This window comes from Peromyscus californicus, unplaced genomic scaffold (assembly GCF_007827085.1).
Source record: "Peromyscus californicus insignis strain IS unplaced genomic scaffold, ASM782708v3 Scaffold_17__1_contigs__length_78620276, whole genome shotgun sequence".
NCBI classification, from domain to species: domain Eukaryota; kingdom Metazoa; phylum Chordata; class Mammalia; order Rodentia; family Cricetidae; genus Peromyscus; species Peromyscus californicus.
The window spans coordinates 12,461,595-12,483,577 of record NW_026294469.1 but is presented as its reverse complement, the minus strand read 5'-3'; the positions used below and the strand labels follow the sequence as shown (position 1 = coordinate 12,483,577).

The following is a 21,983-nucleotide window of genomic DNA, read 5'->3' as shown; positions in this document are numbered from 1 at the left end:
ACTGGCCAAGCATACAATATTTTAGCTCTTTACCTGAAGGCGAATCCGACTGCTCATCAGACACCTTTAATGGTGTCAAAACAACACGAGGAACAGTCTTGTTCACCATCATTGAGACTCCATTTCTTCTTTTCTGCTGCTGCCTCAAAGCCTATAAAACACGATAATAAAATATAACATAAAAACGTATCCACAGTGATTTCTGGTTATTGAATTACATGATCCACTTGCTCATGACTATCTCCAATCCCACAGAGCCCCTGACTTGTCAGGATTCTTGGTAATCACCTTTGTCCATTTTCCCTCAAAAGCATAAAATTGAGCTTTGGCAAAGGGGTTTAAGCCTGAGGCCATTTTCGGTCTAATTCTGATAACAAAACACCACGGAACGGCTTATTCTACCTTAGCAGTGTGGCTTGAAAGCCGGTGGAACTTGATACTAGGGCTCCCAAGTAAAATAAATGTAAAATAAATGTTTCAAAACCAGGATAAAAATATATGTGTCTGCACTTCTCTCGCAGGTGCTCTGTCTCCTGTGCGCTGCTCAGTCAATCAGTTAACACCGGGTGTCATCAGTATGTACGGCATGTAAGAACTACTGTATTGATGCATTCACTCAGCCGTGGGGAGCGCTGCACAAAATCACCGAACATGGCAGGAATCATTTATTTCTGTGAAGGGAATCAGTCCTAATCTTGGAAAGCTTGCAGCCCTTGGCTTCTGTCTGCTTGACTTTGGCATTAACCTTCAGAACACGAACATGACAGGGTTTGGGCAAATCCAAGAAAAAATAGATAGGAGAATAAATCTCTTCAAAATGGGAATGCTTTGTGTTTCATAAATGAGTCCGCCATAGTGATGATAATATAATAAAAGGCATTTGAAAGTTTTGAAATACAGTTTTATCTAGCAAATCGCTTTATGCAGAAAATTACCTGTAATAAAAAGGGTTTTAAGCACACGAAACAGGAAAAGCCATTAAAAGCTAAAGCCGTAGGAATGCTGAAATTCCTCAAAAGGTTAAAAGGCTGGCCACAGACTGTTCTCAAACCTTTTTGTTCCTGGTTTCTGTGCAATTTCTACTAATTTTAACACGTCTCAGTTATATGATTAATGTGCTTTGACCAACAGTTGTCACAATCTTCTGAAATACTGCCTTGACTGTATATTTCTTGACTGTCAAAAATAATGTGCTCTTATTTACACAGGGTATGAGTTGTATGTTTCACTCGTTGACCATAAGATTTAGCAATCACATAGTTACAGAAATGAAAAATTAAACAATACTTAGAGGCAAATTCAGATGAGATTTAAAGCCACATGACAGATGGAAGAGTTGGAGAATTTATTATAAATGATATATTTGCTAGAGATAACACCCTGGGATTCTTATATTTAGGGAGTTTTTGTGAAGTCCCAGGCACTGTTGAGGAACCTGAGATACAAAGACTCATTATGCCGTCCATCTCATCTTAGCCTGCTGTCAGTAATATATTTAATGAGGCCACATGTGCTATAAAGTATTTAAGAATTTACTCTTTCTTCAAGCTGTGTATGTAATTGGGCATAAATTGTGTAACATACTTGCATAAATCTTTCTCGTCTTTTATAAAAGAACTCAAAGCACTCTGTAGGTATTAACCTAACAATACAAGAGAATTAGGCAAATCAGTGCTTCCAATTACAGCTGAGGTCTTCTTCACCTACTGTGTAAATCGACACAGGAGAGTAAAGGCAGCCCGTAAATATAGCAATGAATCTCCACGTGTCCAGGTATCACCAACTTCAACTCCTCCTGGCGAAATATTAGTCCTCTAAAAATACCCTCTCCATGTGAGCACGTGATGTCAGGGGATTATATTATGGAAAGTGTTGATTAACTATAAAAGAAATTAACTAACTAATGGCCTAGACCTGTACAGAAAGTCAAAGATACCATGCTTCTTTTCTAATTCGTGATCAGTAATAATAAAAATACATAAAAACTTTCACCTTTAGTTTCTAGAGCTGAGAGGCCTCTAACAACCAAAGATTTAACAATTGGATAGAAACCATGGCAGATGGAATGCAAGAATAAAAACCATGGCTGCTGTGAATTATTATCAGGTAGGATAAAGAAATGCAAACATGGAGTCCATCCAAATGACATTTCATAAACATGTAAGTTTGAATAATTCCTTCCAAAACACTATTTTAAAAAGTAATGAAATGCCCCACTGAGTGCTGTAGGCAATACAAACTACATACATATTACATAAACAAAATTGTTTAAAGTATATGAGAACCAGGCATGGTTCTTTGCTATGCCCTTGCAAAACAAGTATTGGGGCTGCAGAGATAGTTCAGTGACTAGGAATATTTGTCATGCAAGTGTAAAGACCTGAGTTTGAATCCTCAACACCCATGTAAAAGCCAGACAAAGTCACACACCATTGTTGTGTGGTAGAGACCTATTGTAAAGGAAAAAAAAAAACAAAACAGATAACAGAGGAAGATAGAGGAAGACACCTAGCATCCTCCCTTGGCCTTAATATGCATACATACAGGTACATGCCCCTGAAAACACACACACACACACACACACACACACACACACACACACACTATTTAATTCTAAGAAACACTCAGAGGTCAGAAAACAAAAAAGGGGTCATGTCTGTTTCCTATGGCATCAGATTGTAAAGGGGAGTCCTGATGCCACAAACTACAATACATCTCTTTAGACTCCATCAGCAGCTGTCCAGAGGAGTCTATCTCTTCCCAGGAAGAAGAGTGTATTTGATGATGGACACTGGGCACCCTACACACACAACATAATGATGGACACTGGATATCTACACACACAACATAATGATGGACACTGGATATCTACACACACAACATAATGATGGACACTGGATACCTACACACACAACATAATGATGGACACTGGATACCTACACACACAACATAATGATGGACACTGGATACCTACACACACAACATAATGATGGACACTGGATACCTACACACACAACATAATGATGGACACTGGACACACCCTACACACACAACATAATGATGGACACTGGGCACCCTACATGGACAACATAACATTAATAGAAGACAATACAATGCTGTTTCCATTGGGTCATCAGATAGCCCAGATGTCTCTAAGTAAGGGTATTTAGACATGCTTCCTGCCTACTAAGCACGTGGACACTTGGTGGCACAATGTGCCTTTCCTTCACGAAAAAACAGACTGTTCTTTGGTAAAGAGGCAGTTATGCTCAGGCCAGCAACTCCAACTTCCTGCATGTCAATTCTTCACAGTTCTCTGAAGAGCACTGGAAGTATGGAGAGGGCAGAGGAGAGCAGAGGAAGAGACTGAGCATGGGTGGTATGGAGAGGGCAGAGGAGAGCAGAGGAAGAGACTGAGCATGGGTGGTATGGAGAGGGAAGAGGAGAGCAGAGGAAGAGACTGAGCATGGATGGTATGGAGAGGGCAGAGGAGAGCAGAGGAAGAGACTGAGCATGGGTGGTATGGAGAGGGCAGAGGAGAGCAGAGGAAGAGGCTGAGCACTGGAGGTATGGAGAGGGAACAGGAGAGCAGAGGAAAAGGCTGAGCATGGGTGGTATGGAGAGGGCAGAGGAAAGCAGAGGAAGCGACTGAGCATGGGTGGTATGGAGAGGAAAGAGGAGAACAGAGGAAGAGACTGAAGTAAACAAGGGCCCACACACCCCCAGGGAGGCCAGAAGCTGCTTCACCAAATCTAATCCTTATTCGCTGATTTCTGTAAGTTCTGAGATTAAACCCAGGGCCTTGCATACTCTATGCAAGCACTCTAACACTGAGCCACATTTCAGTCTTCTGTAAATTATATTTTGATACAAGGTGTGACCACATTTTTCAGTCTGGCCTCGGACCTGCAATCCTCCTGCTAACCATGTCTGACTCAAATCTAATTTTTTAGGTCTGTTTTTCTGTTTATAAATAATGTGTTAAAACAAGGTAACTCCAGACCACAGGCAACCTGAGGTCAGCAAAATGTGCCATCTGCTAAGTACCACCATGAACTTATCTGTATACCAGGGGATGATGAACATAGCCAGACTCCTTCCACTGAGGCCTCTGGGTTTTTGGTGGTTCTCTTTGAAATCAGGAGTGCTTTTTTCATAGTACATGTCCCTTGGAATTTACTATATATATATATATATATATATATATATATATATATATATATTATGAATATAATATATAAAATAAATATAAAGAGTCTTAGCATAAAGATATAATAGAATTTATTTTCCTTAGAATGAATTTTCCTTAACTTGAAAAATACATCTATGTGATAAGTTAAGGAAAAGAGATCAGGAAAACTTGTTCTGATACCTATGGGGTTGTGTGCATACAAGGGTGCCCTAAAAGAAGAAAAATGCTTTTCCATTGTGACATCGTGGAAACACTGTTTTGTTCTCCACTAGGCTGTGTTGGCCCTAGTGGTTCATCTACACTAAGGTCCTAACTTCACCATTAACTACTTGGTCTTACTACTTTAGTCTACATCCAATTTAGGGGTACAGTACCACTGAGGTACCTCTACTTGTCAGGCTACTCTCTGTTTTGTAATGCCAACCGAATGCTTTATTGAACAACTCTACATCCAATCCTTTTAAACCCAGAAGGAAGCAAACCTAGAATCTAAATAAATAAGCAGATGGGAAGTCTAGAACACTCTGAAATGAATAAATGTCCCCCCTGGCTGGCCATAAGCACAAAGTTCTACAGTTGCTTATCAATGCCAATGATAGGAAGTGCAGTGGCTTGAATGCCAACTGACCCCAGTGGCATTTGAACACTTGGTCAACATCTGGTGACACTTTTTGGGGAGGCTTAGGTGGTGCAGCCTTGCTCGAGGAAGTATGTCACTGCGGGCCTCACAGTGTGTCTAGGTGACTTTCTTTATTTCATGCTTTTGGTTCAAGATGTGAGTTCTCAGGCTGAAGAGATGCTATTTTTTCAGGAGTCCCAGGTTCAATTCCCAGGGTGCACATGGTGGCTCACAGCCATCTGGAATTCCAATTACGGGTAGCTGATGCCTTCTTCTGGACTCCAGGGGTGCCAGGCATACAACTGGTGCACACACATGCACATAGGCAAAACATTCATATGCATAAATATCAAATTAAATTAAATAAAAATGTCTCTGAACAAAGTAACTATAACTCCACACTCACTTCTGGTTAACAGTGTCTTTCTGTGAAAGGGAAAGGAAATTGCCAGCTGAATATGCTTTCTCTACAGAAATGTACAGTGTGATGTTTTCTTATAAAACGACAGGAAAAAACTTTTAGATAAACATTTCGTTTGAGACAGAAAGCTTTCCAGATAATGCTCTAAAAGAAAACAAAGAAGGAAGGAAAGTCATCCTCGCATCTACTCTAATGGGAATAAATAAACTGAAGCTCAGTACCAGAAGCTTTTGTGTTGACTTGGCACTTTAAACAAAAAGTGTTCACTGTATTTTAATAGAGAAACAACACGAACACTGTAACTTAAGAACGTGCAGAACGCAGTTAGCCCCCTTATTGAAAATCTGAAAATATCAGAGGCCATGACTGCTAACACTAAAATTACTGGAAGTGCACACATGGGGAGCAGCTGTCTGTGTCAGGCACCAGCAGCAAGCATTGTGACTGGTGACAGGAAAGTACCACCACCACCAGCACCACACAGCAAAGTACCAAGAGTGCATCTGCTCTACCATAGCACGAGGATGAAAGATCTGCAACTTCCACCATCCCAGGAAAACTGGGGGAAATCAATTCAACAGAGGCAACACGTGGTTACCGTCACTACCACACTATTGCCAGAGCACAATACATCCTTCTTTTCATCCTTCCTATCGTTTTATTCTGCTGGTTAAGACTCCAAAAGATAATCTTGCTTTGCTTCTTAGAAATTTCAAAAATCTAATCATTCCCCATTGTCTAAGGATCTTAAGAAGTCAAGAGCAGAGCAGAAAGCAGACAGGGAACTAGGTAATAGCAGACGATTCTGAGAGTGCATACACGGAAAAACAACATCAACAAAACTGCAAGGAAATAAAACGGTATCCATGCACTTACGCTCATCACGCTAACCAACCCCATGATGATCGGAAGGTAAAAGGAATTCAGGTATTTTGGAGCAATAAAAAATATTCTATCCAATAGCCAAGGCACTACAGGTTCTACACAGTCCTGCCTACAATGACAGCAGCTTTGAGGTCAAAGAACTTGCTTGTTATAGTGTCATCCTATATTAAAGGGTGAGCAGCTTAGACCTGTGATGCTGTGTCTGGCTTTGCTTGCAGGAGTTTTGTTTTCCTGTTTTAGTCATTGTTTTTATTTATTTGTGATGTGAAGGCTCCTGTGTTCTTAGGAATTTGTTTTCACCTCCTTCTTTCTATTGCAGCTCAATTGAATCAGAACACACACACACTTTAAGAAGAAGTTTACTAAGCAAAGCAAAGTAAAAGTGCACTCATACACCCAGAGAGATACAGGAGCATGGTGACCCCAAAGGACACTAGCAGCATATTGGGTTGTGTAGTGTGGCACGATTTTTTTTTTAAAGTTTGTATAAATATTTATGAAGTGGGTTGACATTCATGAGGATAAGGTGATCTTCTCTCCCCAGTTATGGTAGATCAGATTCTCTATTTTAGGGCATTTCATCCCATTATCCTTTTGAAAGCCTACAAGAAGACCTAAATCATAATGTAAATGACATTATAATGAAGCTGGGGTCCTCTGAGGATTCAGCCTGTTCTTTGGTGCATATGTGTGCTGATGGAGAAAGTCCCCTGGCACCTGGGTTTCTCATAAAGCTGGGGAAAAAACTAACTGCAGCTTCAGAGATGTTTAACCACAGGAGGGCAAGAATGAGAATTATTTTTCATGAATTTTTAGTGGCTAATGTAACTGAGAGTGGGCCATCACTATGTGTACTGAACACAAGCAGTCTGTTTTGGGGAATGGTATTCCGAGTGACCCCCCTGTGTTACCCTCCTAATGTCATACAAAAAAAGTATGTATATTTCCATAGTTTCAAAACAGTATATGCTCAATAATATACCATATGCTGATAGGAGGTATTGATGATGAGGATAGAATCTGAAACTGCAATTTTAGATTCAAGTGTTGTCTCTGAGAGTTACTGGCTTGATGGTCTTGAACAACTTAGGTTAATTCACTGGACCTTGGTTTATTTGAAAAATAGGCCTATGGCTGGGGATGGTGATACACATAGGATGTGGGAGCAGGAGAATGGAGATTTCAAGGCCATTCTTAGCTAGATGCTAAGTTAAAGGCTAGCTTGGGCTACATGAGACCTTCTCTCAAACAGCAATAAAAAAATAAAAACAGGCACATGAATGCTTGCACACTTCAAAGGGTGAATAATAATGTAAATATCAATTTGTGTAATAATCACCAAAGTGATTCAGCTGTCTTACATGCTATGATTATGATTAGTGATTGTATACAAATACATGGGACATATAATTCACATACATGAAAACATGTTCAGACATATATGTACATGTTTATATGGTAGATATAGATAAAAATTCTATCTGGTTATAATCTTTCAACTGTCCAAAGCAAATGACAGGTGCATATTGTCTGGGGTTACAAGGTAAGAGCCATATGTTTACTCAAGTTTTAAATGCTGTCTTAAGGCATTCAGCAGTTACAGGGATCTCAGTAAAATTCTGCCCAGGGAGCTTTTCTTTTGAATGTTATTTACAATACAAATTAGTGATTAATGGAACATTAGCATATCCGACCTATATTGAGCCACATCTACTTGGCTGATAATTTGTTACTTGATTCCAAGATAGAAGTTCTAAGAAAGGAATAAATGACTCTTTCTCATAACTGAGAAACTCACAGGACACGCTTCTAAAGACAAACTTTAAACTGTAAGCAAGTTGTGCTTCTCATGAGCACATGATCTACTACAAAAGAAAAGAAAAAGGGAGAAATCAAGAGTCACCAAGAACACTGCTAACTCAAAGTTGTACAACATTAATAATTGTTTAGAATTCAAGTGATACGAAGCTGAAATAATGAAAGTGAGAGAAAAATGACACCAACATCCATCACAGAGATGTGAATGTTCTCTTCCCATTCATACCCAGCACGATTCACAGTCTGCACATCCTCTAGGCCACACACTTTGGATGCACACGTTTCATTTATGATCCAATTTATGTTTCTTAAATGCCACAGCCACAAGTGTCCAATTCTGTACTCTTTGTTTTGTGCTGTTTAGTATTTTATTGCCTACATCCTATTTCCTATTTGCTGCTTGAGTGGGCATCTGCTTGGGCTTGCCTACCTACTCTATCCTTTATTTCACAAATTAAAAAGGGATATCAATGCTGATCGCAGCTTTGCTCTGTAGCATCTAAAAAACGTTTCATAAAATTCATGATATGAATGGCAAGTTACCAAAGAAGATTAGCCCTCTGCAGGAAAAACACTGTCAGTACCTTAAATATGGATGGGAGAACCATCATTTCAGTAATTAACACAGAATAGAAAAGTAACATAACTCAATATTAAAATGCTCAATTTCCTTCCTGAATTTCCTTCTTTGGGGCAGAGACGGTGGGTAGAAGCATCCCAAATCTACAAGTGAATGTTAGCTGCGATGGCAAGCCCCAGATGTAATACCAGCAGAAGTAGTAGGACTGCTGAAGGCTGAAGACCAGCCTGGTATCAACAGGGAGATGTGATCTCAACTAACGAAACAACCACAATGGGGAGGGTAGGAAGATGAGGAAAAGGAGGAAGAAGCCACAAGAGCATCAAGGAGCAACTTGGCTGTTGGGAACTTTGCTCAAGCTGCTTTGGAAAATATCGTTTCTCCTTTCCTAGTTATAAACACATTGCAGGAACTGGAACCCTGTTCCCGACTTCCATTAAACACAGGGCAGACAGAGTTGCAGGATGAAGCTTACACATTTAGTGTAACCATTACTCCACTGCCCATCTAACCATAGGACCTTTCTTTCTCCTGTGTTTCAGGACCTGGTGGTGTGGTGACAGCAGTTGACACTCACCAAGTGGGGAATCACGGGGCAACCATGCTCTATCACAGCTTCCTACATATCATCTTGATTATCCATCAGATCAATCCTACGTAAAAAGTACTCTTGATGCCCCCAGTTTTGATGGGATGTAAGAGAATCAGAGAGGAAAGGGGTTTGCCTAGATTCTCAGAACAACAGTGATTTAAACCAGGCTGTGTCAGTGCCCAGAACCCAATATTACAGCCATTACCTCTACCACCCCACCATCAAAGCATGAGGACACACAGGTCAAGGCCAACAAGGTCAGGTAGCTTCTGTGATACACAGATGAAGTTCCATTCAGTATCGAACAATACTCATTACTGCGGCAACGGCTAGATAAACAGGATGATCATAAACAGAAATATAATTTCCAAATTATATAACACAATTATGATCCCAACTGAATTTACTATGAATCACACACACACACACACACACACACACACACACACACACACACACACACGTTCTTACATGACACCAGGCATATTTCCTATTCTGTTTTACATCAGAGTTCTTAGTCCAATCAACACCTAATTTTCAATATATAGTGAAATTATTATACTAAATATTACAGAAACAGCCAAATCCAGAGTTTGATTTGTCACTGTTTGATTTCAGGATCCTGGTTACCTTATTTGGTCCACACCACCCCCGTAACCTTGCATAGGCGGAACTGAAGGGCTGAGTGCAGAAGGCAGCCTCTTACCTGTTTCAGAGCCTTTTTGGTGTGCTGCTGGAAGGAAGACACCAGTTTGCTTTGCACTGCTGTGTTCGTAAGGCTGCAGTCTCGAGTGGAAGGTACTTCATCCGTTACCTGCTTCGTACACACTAGAAGCAGAGAGAGATAATGATATTACTAATTTGAATTCCTTTTTTTACACCCACTGTAATTAACTCACTTGGAGCTTTCTCTAGCTGAAAATGGATACTTAAAATACAGCAAAATAGCACAGTACAAGGAGACATATCTGGATTCAAAGAGGAGGGATCATTTAGTAACTGCGGCCACAGTTCCACTCAACTGTTCTAGGGGGCTGGGCTTTCATTCCCACGGGCGATGTGTCTGCCTTAGTGCAAGCATATGACATACGAACAGCCATGTACCTGCCTTACAATTCAGGGGTCAATGGACACTATGTCTATCTGCATATGTAGATCCTACATTGGAACCATCTCAGTGAGGGAAATTGTTTTAAACAAACTCAGATCCACAGACTAAAACTCTGATTTGTCTTCCCACTAGCCAGTCCCTGGAGAATCCATGGAGTCCCAGACTGTGTTTTTCTTCCTATGGGATAAGATCCATGATGCTTGCTATCAATTCAGTTTACCCTCTACAGATAACAATGAGTTCTGCTCATTTTTCTGTCAGGTTTGGGCTTTCCTTTAGCCTACCCCACACAGGAAATTTTCTCCATAAACACTGCTATTGACAAGTGCTGTCCTGAAGTGGGTGACTGCAGAGCATACAGAGTCTACTGCTCTGTGAACCATTTGCTGTGAAGCGCTTCCTCGGCCGTCCTCCAGCGCAGACGCTCTGGGCAGGAGCACAGGGAAAGACCCTGCTCTCCATGCACTAGAGGAAGGGGAGAGATTCACAGGAGCAAAGTGAGGAAGTGCAGGATAAGTGGCAGAATGGAGGCATATGTCAAAGGCAGGAGGCAAGAGGAAGTTTCATGGAAGAAAATAACCCGAGAACATATTGTCAATGCTCAAAACAAGACTTTTTAAGGGCACTGGGTAAAGAGAAGTCAGGACTGTTTTCCAAGTGATGACAACTTGGGGGAGGAGGTTCTGAACAGACTTTTAAAGAAAACTATAGAATAAAGACTGTTTAGTTATCAATAACCAGCACATGCCCTCAAAAAAAAGAAAAAAAAATAGCTATTTTAGTCCAAAATGGATACACTCTTTACATAAGATTTGCTTTTGAAAGACTGGCATATCCCACCTAGAAATGAACATGTAATTAATTAAAAAGTTTTGTTGAAATCAGAGTTAATTGAGTTTTGTTTTAATACAGAAGGTAATTAGGAAGCCAAAATGAACATATTTAGCAAAAAATGTTAATTACTGCTAATTATTTTTCGAGAAACTTTACATATGGGATCTCAGTTAGTTCTTAGAGTTTATTTGTTATAAGAAAAATGAGTCATTTCCATATAGGGCAGAGAGAAAACTAGAGCTCAGAAAGGCTCAGAAAGTCACATACTGTTACAGACAATGAGATCATACCTGGGGTCCCAGGCTAGCCCAGTCCCATAGCTGACTGTTTTCTACCTAAAGTACTGTCCCTCAAAGTGAAGATCTGATGGTAAAAATTCCACATTTTAAGAGTTAGAATTTAGCTGCATGATGTTGGATGTACTAAGTGGGAAGTGAATAGGGCTTAGAGGATTAGGTTACTCAGTGGGAGGGTAACAGAACCAGGAAGTACTATAGTAAACACATTTTGGCATCTGCTTCTGGAAAGATGGCTCACTGATTAAGAGGGCTTTTTGCTCTTCTAAAGCACCCAGGCTTGGTTCCCAGCACCTGTGTGGGTTGGAAAACAACTGCCTATAATTCCAATTCCATGGGGTATGATGGCCCTTTCTGAACTCTGCAGGCAAGTGTTCACACATGTTCATCAACACACACACACACACACACACACACACACACACAGAGAGAGAGAGAGAGAGAGAGAGAGAGAGAGAGAGAGAGAGAGAGAGAGATACACATACACACAGATATACACACATGCAGATAAATAAAAATAAAATCTTTTAAAAAAAGATTTGGATATACATATAGAGACAGAAGTCTTTGAATTAAAGATCAGATGGCTTTTTTTCTGCTTGATACAGTAGGACAGTTTTCACAAAGACAATCTAGATGTTCTAGTAAAGACCCCCTGTATAACATGTCTCGAATAAACACTGGGGACCAGAGGACCAGGCTTCTTTCCTTGAAATTACTACTGCACTGGTCTGGTTGCTGACACTTCAACAAAGCTTCTTTACCAATAAATACCCACCAGATCACACTCCAAAGATAGACCTATCTCTCCACCAATTATACAGATGCTGCTCTTAATATTCTGAACTCTCTATAATGTGTGACTGCTGTGGGATGGTCTGTATGTCAAATGTGTTGCTGATTGGTCAATAAATAAATCACTGATTGGCCATTGGCTAGGCAGGAAGTATAGGCGGGACAAGGAGGAGAATAGAGCTGGGAAGTGGAAGGCTGAGTGAGAGAGACACTGCCAGCCGCCATCAGGACAAGGAAGATGTAAAGTACCGGTAAGCCACAAGCCACGTGGCAAGGTATAGATTAATAGAAATGGATTAATTTAAGCTGTAAGAACAGTTAGCAAGAAGCCTAAGAACAGTTAGCAAGAAGCCTGCCACGGCCATACAGTTTGAAACCAATATAAGTGTCTGTGTTTACTTGATCGGGTTTGAGCGGCTTGGGACTGGCGGGTGAGAGAGATTTGTCCTGACTGTGGGCCAGGCAGGAAAACTCTAGCAACAAATGGCGTCCAACGTGGTGGCAAGAGTTTCCACCTAAAACCTGAGAAAAAAGATTCTAAAACGGAGCTAAAAACAGCTTCCTAATTGTCTCTCTCAAATGAGCGGCAGCTGCCGGTTTGAGCTACTGGCGGGTTGCTGGCGTGCGCGCTCGACCTGCAGTATGGCGGGAATGAAGTCTCTACAAATGGCACATTAAGCTGCATTGTGGATTTAGCCTTTGCTAGTACAAAACAAAAAAAGAGGTTTCTGAGCTACATGCTGCTAAAGCAACAGATTCATAATAAGACAGATTCAGATGTAATAGTTTAAAATGTGTGTAAAATATACATAGGCTTAAAAGAGACAAAAAAAAAGGTGATATATACAGTATAGAAACAAATACATGGTTTTAAAAAAAATAAAGTCTTTAAAGAGACAGTAAAATTAATATAAAAAATAAGCCACGTAGAGATGACTATTACACAGAGAGTCTGGATTGTGTTGTCTTTGGGATTCTTAACTACAGAGAGATATTTGATTGTAAAGGAAGCTGAGTTAAACCAGTATGTATATTTTAAAGATACTTTGACTTCAAAATTTGGATGTAAGGATATGTTGCTTTGGAAAAGAGTCTCTTTTGTTTCCACAGAAAGCAAGAGGCTATGGATTTGTTCCAGAGTAAGATACATCAGGTTTGACCAGCCAAGACCCCCTGAAAGGTCTCCGATGACACCATGGCCCAGATGATCCAACATCCAGAACCGTTTCAAGACAACTGGCTCAGATGATACAGCCTCACGGACTACTCCATGATCCTAAAATTTTCTTTGTTTCCCCAGAAGATACAGCGCCCCCCTCCAGCAGGAAGTAGTAAGAGAAGCTACGCCCAAATTCCCAAATATACCAAGCTGACTTTGGAGATATGTAAAGGTTAAAACCTTCCTTTTTAAGAAAAGAAAAGGGGAAGTGCTGTGGGATGGTCTGTATGTCAAATGTGTTGCTGATTGGTCAATAAATAAATCACTGATTGGCCATTGGCTAGGCAGGAAGTATAGGCGGGACAAGGAGGAGAATAGAGCTGGGAAGTGGAAGGCTGAGTGAGAGAGACACTGCCAGCCGCCATCAGGACAAGGAAGATGTAAAGTACCGGTAAGCCACAAGCCACGTGGCAAGGTATAGATTAATAGAAATGGATTAATTTAAGCTGTAAGAACAGTTAGCAAGAAGCCTGCCACGGCCATACAGTTTGTAACCAATATAAGTTTCTGTGTTTACTTGATCGGGTTTGAGCAGCTTGGGACTGGCGGGTGAGAGAGATTTGTCCTGACTGTGGGCCAGGCAGGAAAACTCTAGCTACATGTGACCAGCCAAGGAAATGACAGAAAGGTGGCAGACTGGATATATCATCCTAGTTGGACCAACTAACAGCAATGGACATAATAAAAGTCCAGCTAAAAGTAAAGTAGGCATTAGCAAATATGCTTTATGACTTCTACATTCTTGGTGGCGCCTCTACTCAGGAAACTGAAAATTTACTGACCAGGTTAATGGAGAACCAAATGAAGTCTGCAGGTAATGAGAAACTCACAGAAGATATGAAATTGCTTTAGCGCATTGAACATGTAAATTCAAATTTACTATCAATTTATTTAAGCAACACTTTTAATGGTACATCTTTTTTTACATAAAAACTTTAAAAGTTTTCTTGTTTTATTTTGTTTATATGTGTTTGAGTGAAGGCATGTCACAGGTCTTGTATGGAGGTCACAGAATGACTTGCAGGAGCCAATTCTCTCCTACCATGTGGACCCCAGAAATCTAACCCAGGTTCTCAGACTTGTTAATAGGTGTCTTCAGTGGCTGAGCCATCTCGCTGGCTCAGAATCATCAATCTTCCAAATGTAAACTTCAGTGCAGCGGGATCAAACAATAACAAGTTCTGACTGAACGCTCCCAAACCTTTGTGCCCTTTTCATTATCCAACTGCTGTGAGAGCAGGGTGCACCTGTGTGTTCTTCCGGACGAGAACATCTGTGGCTCTTACCATCCTGCCTCCTGCCCTCTGACCTAGGACACCCCCTTTATCAGGAAATCTACTTTAGTGTCAACACGTATGTTTTAGCTCTGTTATTGTCCTGTGTTCATATGTAGTTATTCACAGCCATGTACCAAGAGTATGTTCAATTCAGAGCTCAAAATGAAGGAGGTTGGGGGTGGAGAGATCAGGCCCGAGGAATACCATAAAGTGCATTCTCAAGCTAGGCCTTCTCTGATGCCGCATTATTAGCCTTCTCTTTGCCCTTCCTTCAAAATTCAATGCAGTACCACCAATAACACTATGTTTCAGCTACTGTTCCCTTCATACCTCCAATTGATCTTGACATGATTCTCTGGATCAAAATGGTTTTCTCTAAATATTTGCTTCTGATTAAAAACATACACTATTAAGGGGAAAGGAAGTGCACTCAACAATAAAATCTATAAATGATTGTGCCTTGGCATTGGGTATGGATGTGTTCATCTCTAGACCCCAAGCGATGGCTTATAATGGACATATTTAGTTTAAAGCATGGACAAATGTAAACCTAAAGATTACTATGAACATCTGAGTTAATTCATTCATTCTTTTGCCAAACATATGACAGGAGGGTAGTAGAATGGGAAATACCCATCCACTAAGGAAATGGATTATGCAGATTCATATTCTGACAGAACACAAGGCTTTCTTTCACCCTTTTATACTTATTTTGCAGCTGACATAGGAATAGACATGATAAATAAATAACTGGAGGTCTGAGTATTCATCTAAGAGGCTGAGCATGGTTTATGAAAGGCAAACTGCAGATAAGTTAATGTCAGAGGAGAGATCAAAGGAAATTCCCTGTAAGTGAAGTTACAACAAGAGCCAGGAAATCGGACAACGGGGACAGATGATTTATCCAATAAATATCAAACCTTGACATGAGGCTTAGAACCTGATATCTTCTTAGCATTTAAGACAGAATGGGAGCTGGGATTTTTCCTTTCTTTTAAACTACGTTAGTGTGATCACAGAATTAATGACAGGTCTTTGCATGTCAGAAAGGCATGGAATTTTAAAAAAAGATAGCCTGCCCTTCTCACAGATGCCATAGACGAATACACTGAGAACAAGGAAACAAAAACAAGGATGTGCACTTTCGCTGGCCACGTTGGTGTTCAGTATTTCTTAAAAGGTACAGAGATACCTTTGCATCCTACATTTTGCCTGTCTCCCCAAATAAGGCAAACTGAAAGCATAGTTTAATCTTCTAGTTTCAAACTTGCCTCTCGGCTATCACTTTACACACAAGCTACTTATTCAAAAGGGCTGAGGGCAAAGGTTATAGGCAGCCATGAAGTCTTCTTAGCAACCAGAGACAAGGTGGGAGTGTCGCAGCCAACTGTGTCTCTTTTTCTAGGTGTCTCCAAGTTGTCCTCTGGCCTCTTTTTCATTCCATTGACCTTGAACATGCTATTGCAATAGTTGATGCCATACAACCTGCATATGTTTAAAGTTGAGTGGTCCCGTGAAGATCCCCTTCTAGTCTACCTGTTAGTTCACTAACAGAAGAACAAATGCCCCACAAATCCAGCTTTGATCTTCAACTCAAGACACAAATGAGGGAGGAATCAGAAAGTAGACTCTATCGATCTGCCTGTATTTCTGGTCTCACGTTGCACTGGCTTCTACAACTCCCACCACATCTGAGGTAGCCAAGGAGGGCATTTAATGGTTCTGGAGCACAAGCCCCTGCTGTTTGTGGCACTTATTCTCACTGTGTCGTTCCCAAGGAGTCTTCCCCCATCACTCAGCCTTGTGAACTGATCTCAGAAGATCCAACTTGAACAGCTTCTCCAAAAGCTCCCCTAACTGCCTCTGCAGAAGCCGTGTTTCTTCCTACGGACATCCTTGGAAGAAGTCAGTGGATACAGTCCTGACTGTCTCTGCAGTGATGGGATGTACTCTTGCCACAGCACCCATGGGCTCAGCAACTCAGGACTTACTTATGTGCAAAGACAAGCTATTCCATGTTCATTACCTTTGAATTTTGAATCTGACTTTCATTAAATTCATTTAAAGTATCTATCATTGCAGTTAACTTTTCATTACTGCTTATATCAAGAGGTTAAGGAAGAGGAGAAAAACAGGTAGTTTTTAATTATAGAAAAGCATTTTTATAAAAGTTATTAAAATTGGGGGAAAAGCAACCTTTTGAAAAATTTATATATTTTTTTTATATATTTAGGATATATACATATATATATCCTAAAGTCAATTAAGACAAGTAGGAAAGCCAACTTACAGACATTCCTCACAAATGAGTTGGCAGTTGCAGGGACCGGTGCTAAGCATAGATGTATTTTTCTGTACCACCCTTACTTGTTGCCTTGCTTTAAGAGAAAAGCCACAGTTTTATGGTTTTTGTATAAGGAAATAAAAACAAAATTTCAAAGTCAAAGCTACAAGTCATTAAGCTACATAAAATGGCAGAAGCAGTGTGGGCACAAACCATAGTGCATGCCAGGGCCTGGACCGTATTCAGTCACTTCCATACAGGCTTTACATTCTGTTCCCACTGTGCATCCCACTATGCCACCCCCAAAAGCAATAGCAATTTGAGAGATCTCTACTTCAAGTGCCTCCTTCAGAAAAGGCTGTGGACTTCAACTCTTTTCACTTCTGTCAATTTTCTTCTAACTCTCCCTATTAGTTTCCTAAAACAATCACAGACGATGCTCTCAAATTCCAACAGGTTCCTACAAAAATGCCACTGATGTGTACATATATACTGTCAGCGGAAAAACATCACAATGAATAGACACCATATCAGAGAGCTGGGACAACACGGTGGTCACCCATTGGGGCTCAGTAATTCTCTAAAAGTGAGCTGGGTTTTACTACTTATTAATCACTAGTTCACACACACACAACTTTTACTAAATATGTTCTTCATGTCCAGAACAACATGAAATGCAGAAAGAAACAGGGTAAACAGGCTTCACAGGACACTATCATACATGTGCATTATATGTTGAGCAGATCCCCCTCAATCCCTCCCCCTCCTCTTTCTCTCCTGCCTTTAGTCCCTTTTAGTCCTTCCTATTAGTTCCCTCTGTTCTTCAAAACAGTTTCAATTTTAATTTCATAGTTACAGACACGTACATATGTATGTGTATATGTGTGTATATATGCATAATAGGACTGAAAACTGAGAGAAAATACGTGATATTTGTTTCTCTGAATAGATTTAAGTTGCTTGGTATGATAATCTCTAATTGGAACTGTAGATCATTCTCAAAAACTGAAGAACAAAGAGTCAATAAACATACAAAAATGCTCATGATTCGACTGTGGGACCACAAGGTTTAACATTTACCTTTAAGTCATCATATTATATGTTAGATGTCATTGTGACAATCTTTATTAAGGTATGCTTCTATGGTTTCTTTCCCCAGTTCCCCCTAGCCCCTGCACCCATCTTCCACTCATAGCTCCCCACAGATAGACACTTTTCCTCTTCCATGTTCAATGCCCCCTTTGCCCACCCTGCCCTTCTTTATCACTTAATATTGTCTTCTCTTGAACTTCTGTCTGGATTTTTAGATGTTATTCCCACTTACAGCTGATCACATGTATATGTACACATTATAAAACCACACTGTTTAAAAACTAATCTTTTTTTTTAAAAGAACAATGGTGTAGAACAATTAATTCCAAAGAAAACTATGCCAATAGAAACATAATGGTGATAACCATACTTTGTCTTGAAAGATCAATAAGCGAGTGATTCCAGAGTAAAGCCCACATGGGAAATTGTCCAAAGGTCTCAGCTTGGATTACAGTGTGTTTTGTGTATAGTACTTACATTTGAAATTGTGTAAGTAGATATTCTGGATCAATGCAGCGACTAAAATGCATGCCAAAAAGTATAAAAACTGACATAAAAAAGAACAGGAAACCCATTTGACCCCAATTAAAATTTTCCTGGACTTCAATTCTTTCAGAGAAAGGTAATTCCTTAATCCTTTTTGGATCCAGCCTAGGGAGAGATGGCCTCTCTAAAGTTATTCCTGTGTCAAAGTGGGTACAGTCAATTGGGTCTAAGGAAGTTTTCTTGTTGCATTAAAAAAAAAAACACTCCAAGGGTATGATATGCCAAAACAAACTAGCAACAGAGGACTTCTAGCAATAAAATAACGGAAATAGCAATTTTCTCAAGAAACTGTTAAAGAACAGAGTCTCAACATTTTAACCATTGAGGCTCTTGACATTATTTAGCACAATAATGTGTATGAATAAAATATAGTTGAGAGAATGAAATTTTCACTCTGTTTCCAAAATCTGCTTCATTAGCTCTGTGGAGCCTTATTTTAGGGGAAAAATAGTAAACCAAAAATAATCATGAAATAAGATGCTAATATTATATTTTACTAGTTTGCTTTTCTATTGCAATGATAAACACCATGACCAAAAGTAACCCAATGAGGAAAACGTTTCATCTTACACTTCCAGGTCCACCACTGACAGAAGTCAGGGCAGGAACTCAAGGCCGCAATCTGGAGCAACAACCCTCAGGAAAGCTGCTTTACTGGTTTGTTCTCTGGCTGGCTCAGACAGCTTTCCTGTACAGGTTAAGACCACCTGCCTAGGGATGGCACCACCCACAGTGGTCTGGGCTCTCCTGTATCTATTAGCAATCAGAAAATGCCCCCACAAACATGCTCAGAGGCCAATCCAAAAGAGGCAATTCTTCAAGTGATGGTCCTTCTTCCCCGGTGCATCAAGTTGACAATAAAAACTAATTAGGACATACATGTGTGCATGTGTGTGTACAAATATGTGCTTGTGTATGCATGAGTATGCTTTGTGTGCGTGTACATGCATGTGTGTCATAAAAGACAAGGCCATGAATCTCATTAGTGATTTTGTGGCTGATATTGATAAGCAAATTGCAGTTGCCTATCATAGAACTGGGTATTTAGAATGTCAACAAATGGTTAATAAACATTTTGGTTTGCACTGGATGAAACACTGAAGCTCCAAAGGTAACTAAAAACATTTCCCACACAGAAGATGTACCTACAGGAATCACTCCTTACAAGTATTGATTAATCAGCCATTCTGACTTAATTATGCTAATATCTCTGAGTACCCTTTAAAGTATCCCTTTAAACATGTATTAGATAATGAGAAAGCATCAAACTAAAATGATGTATTTAACAAGAAAAGTATACCTAAGGAGCTCCACCTTCTAGATGCCTAATTCCCATCCTATCATAAAAACAGTAAGAATTTCTCAGAATAATGGAAATAAAGAAAACCAGATTCTGTTTGTATGAGGTAAAACATACCATAGGCATTGGGGGCAGGGGAATGTGGAAACCTAGTGCAGTGGAAACTCCATGGAATCTATGAGTGACCCTAGCGAGGACTCCTAGTAATGGAGGATATGGAGCCTGAACCAGCCATCTTCTGTAAGTAGGCAAGGGTTCCAGTGGTGGACTGGGGCACCAATGCAGTCACCAAACCTTCCACCTACAACCTGTCCTGCCTGCAAGATGTGCTAGGGTAATGATGGCACAGAACTTGTAGGAGTGGCCAACCAATGATTTGTTCAACTTAAGGACCATGCCAGGAGAGGTAGCCCATGCCCTACACAGCCTGGATGGCCAGAAGCCAGAGGCTGGATAGCCCAGAGACCTAGGATAGAACCAAACAACCAACCAAAAAAAATGAATGAAATGATTTCTAATGATATTCTGCCATACTCATAAATCAGTATCTAGCCAAATTGTCATCAGGGAGGATTCACCCAGCAACTGATGGGAGCAGATGCAGAGACCCAGAGCTAAACACTTGGGAGTGAAGCTCAGGAACCCCAAGGAAGATGGGGAGGAAGAAATGTAGGAGCCATAGAGGTTGAGGACACCAGAAGAACACGGCCCACAGAACCAACTAAGCAGGGCTCATAGGGGCTCAGAGACTTACGCAGCAATCATGGAGCCTGTATGGGTCTGACCTACATCCCCTGCATGTATGTTATGTTTGTGTAGCTTGGCGTTCTTGTGGAACTCCTAACAGTGTACAAGAAAGCTATCTGAGCCAGCCAGAGAACAAAGCAGTGGGGCGGTTTCTGGCTCTTTTGCCTGCTCACAGGACCCTTTTCCTCTTACTGGGTTACTTTGTCCAACCCTGATATGATGGTTTATACCTAATCTTATTGTAACTTGCCATGCAGAGTTTGGTTGATATCCTTGGGTGGGGGGTGCTTTTTTTAAGGGAAACAGAGGAGAAGTAGATCTGGGGGAGAGGAGAGGTGGGGGTGGCTGAGAGTAGTGACAGGAAGGGAAACTGTACTGTATGAGAGAAGATATAACAAAACAATGCTAAACAACAAAATTGCACTGTAAGTTGCTGTGTGTACATGTGTATATATATGTTGTTGTTGTGTGTGTATACATATGGGTGTGTATGTTTGTGTTTACATGCACTTATATGTACACACATTTGATGAGCAGAAGCTAATTTCTGATGTCTTTCCTCAGACTGCCCATCTGTTTCTTGAGACAAGTGTCTCACAGGGACATGGGGGCCACTGATTCTGCCAGGCTGGCTGGTCAGTGAACCACAATGATCTACCTGTCTCTACCTTCCTAGTGCTGGGATTACAAACATGGGCCATCACACTCAACTTTTAATATGCGTAATGGGAATCAAACTCAGGTCTTCATGCTCGTGGGGCAAGCACTGAGCTATCACTTCAGCTCCCCAATTATTTCTCTTATACTGGCATAACACCCCAGATCGTCAATGCTACTCCATTTCCTGGAATAGCTGCATAGAAATAGAACAACAGACCCAGAAAATGAAACATAGGAAAGTCCACAGGAAAAATAGAAGAGCAAAAGGCTTGTGTGGGCCAAGCTTCACTAATGGGCTTATTGCTAATCACTTCATATGTCGGAATGTAAAATATCAGGCAGGGTACACAGATAGCTGTTTGAGAAGCAGTTGTAAAAAGTCACTTTACAGACAGAGAAAATGGATTATCTGGCACCAGCAGGAACGTGCAGTTTTTAAAGAGCTGCCTTGATCCGATGTACATGTCTCTGATGATATGAATCAAAATGGGCTCGTTAAGATGAAGAATTGGGGGAATACCTTTAATTGTATTTTTATTTGAGAGGGAGCTTGTTTTTCTTATGAGCTCACACTCCTTCTCATCTTTATCGTTATTATGGAATTTTGCTCTTGTAACACAAGAGAAGTTAGGAAATGATATGTAACGTGGAGAACTTTATCTGCACTGAAAAGCAAACTTTCTCTTCCCCCACGGCTCAGAGCTGTTAAAACTGA

At 40.5% G+C, this 21,983-nt stretch overlaps 1 protein-coding gene across 1 annotated transcript in view; it reads right to left on the bottom strand.

The window, feature by feature from the left end:
- Asxl3 (ASXL transcriptional regulator 3) overlaps positions 1-21,983 on the bottom strand; it is a 110,651-nt gene that overhangs the window by 78,272 nt on the left and 10,396 nt on the right. Inside the window, exons 3-4 of the mRNA XM_052741635.1 lie at positions 9,814-9,935; positions 34-151 (exon numbers count right to left, since the gene is read on the bottom strand). Coding sequence (XP_052597595.1) covers positions 34-151; positions 9,814-9,935 — 240 coding nt within the window. The remainder of the gene's footprint in view (positions 1-33; positions 152-9,813; positions 9,936-21,983) is intronic.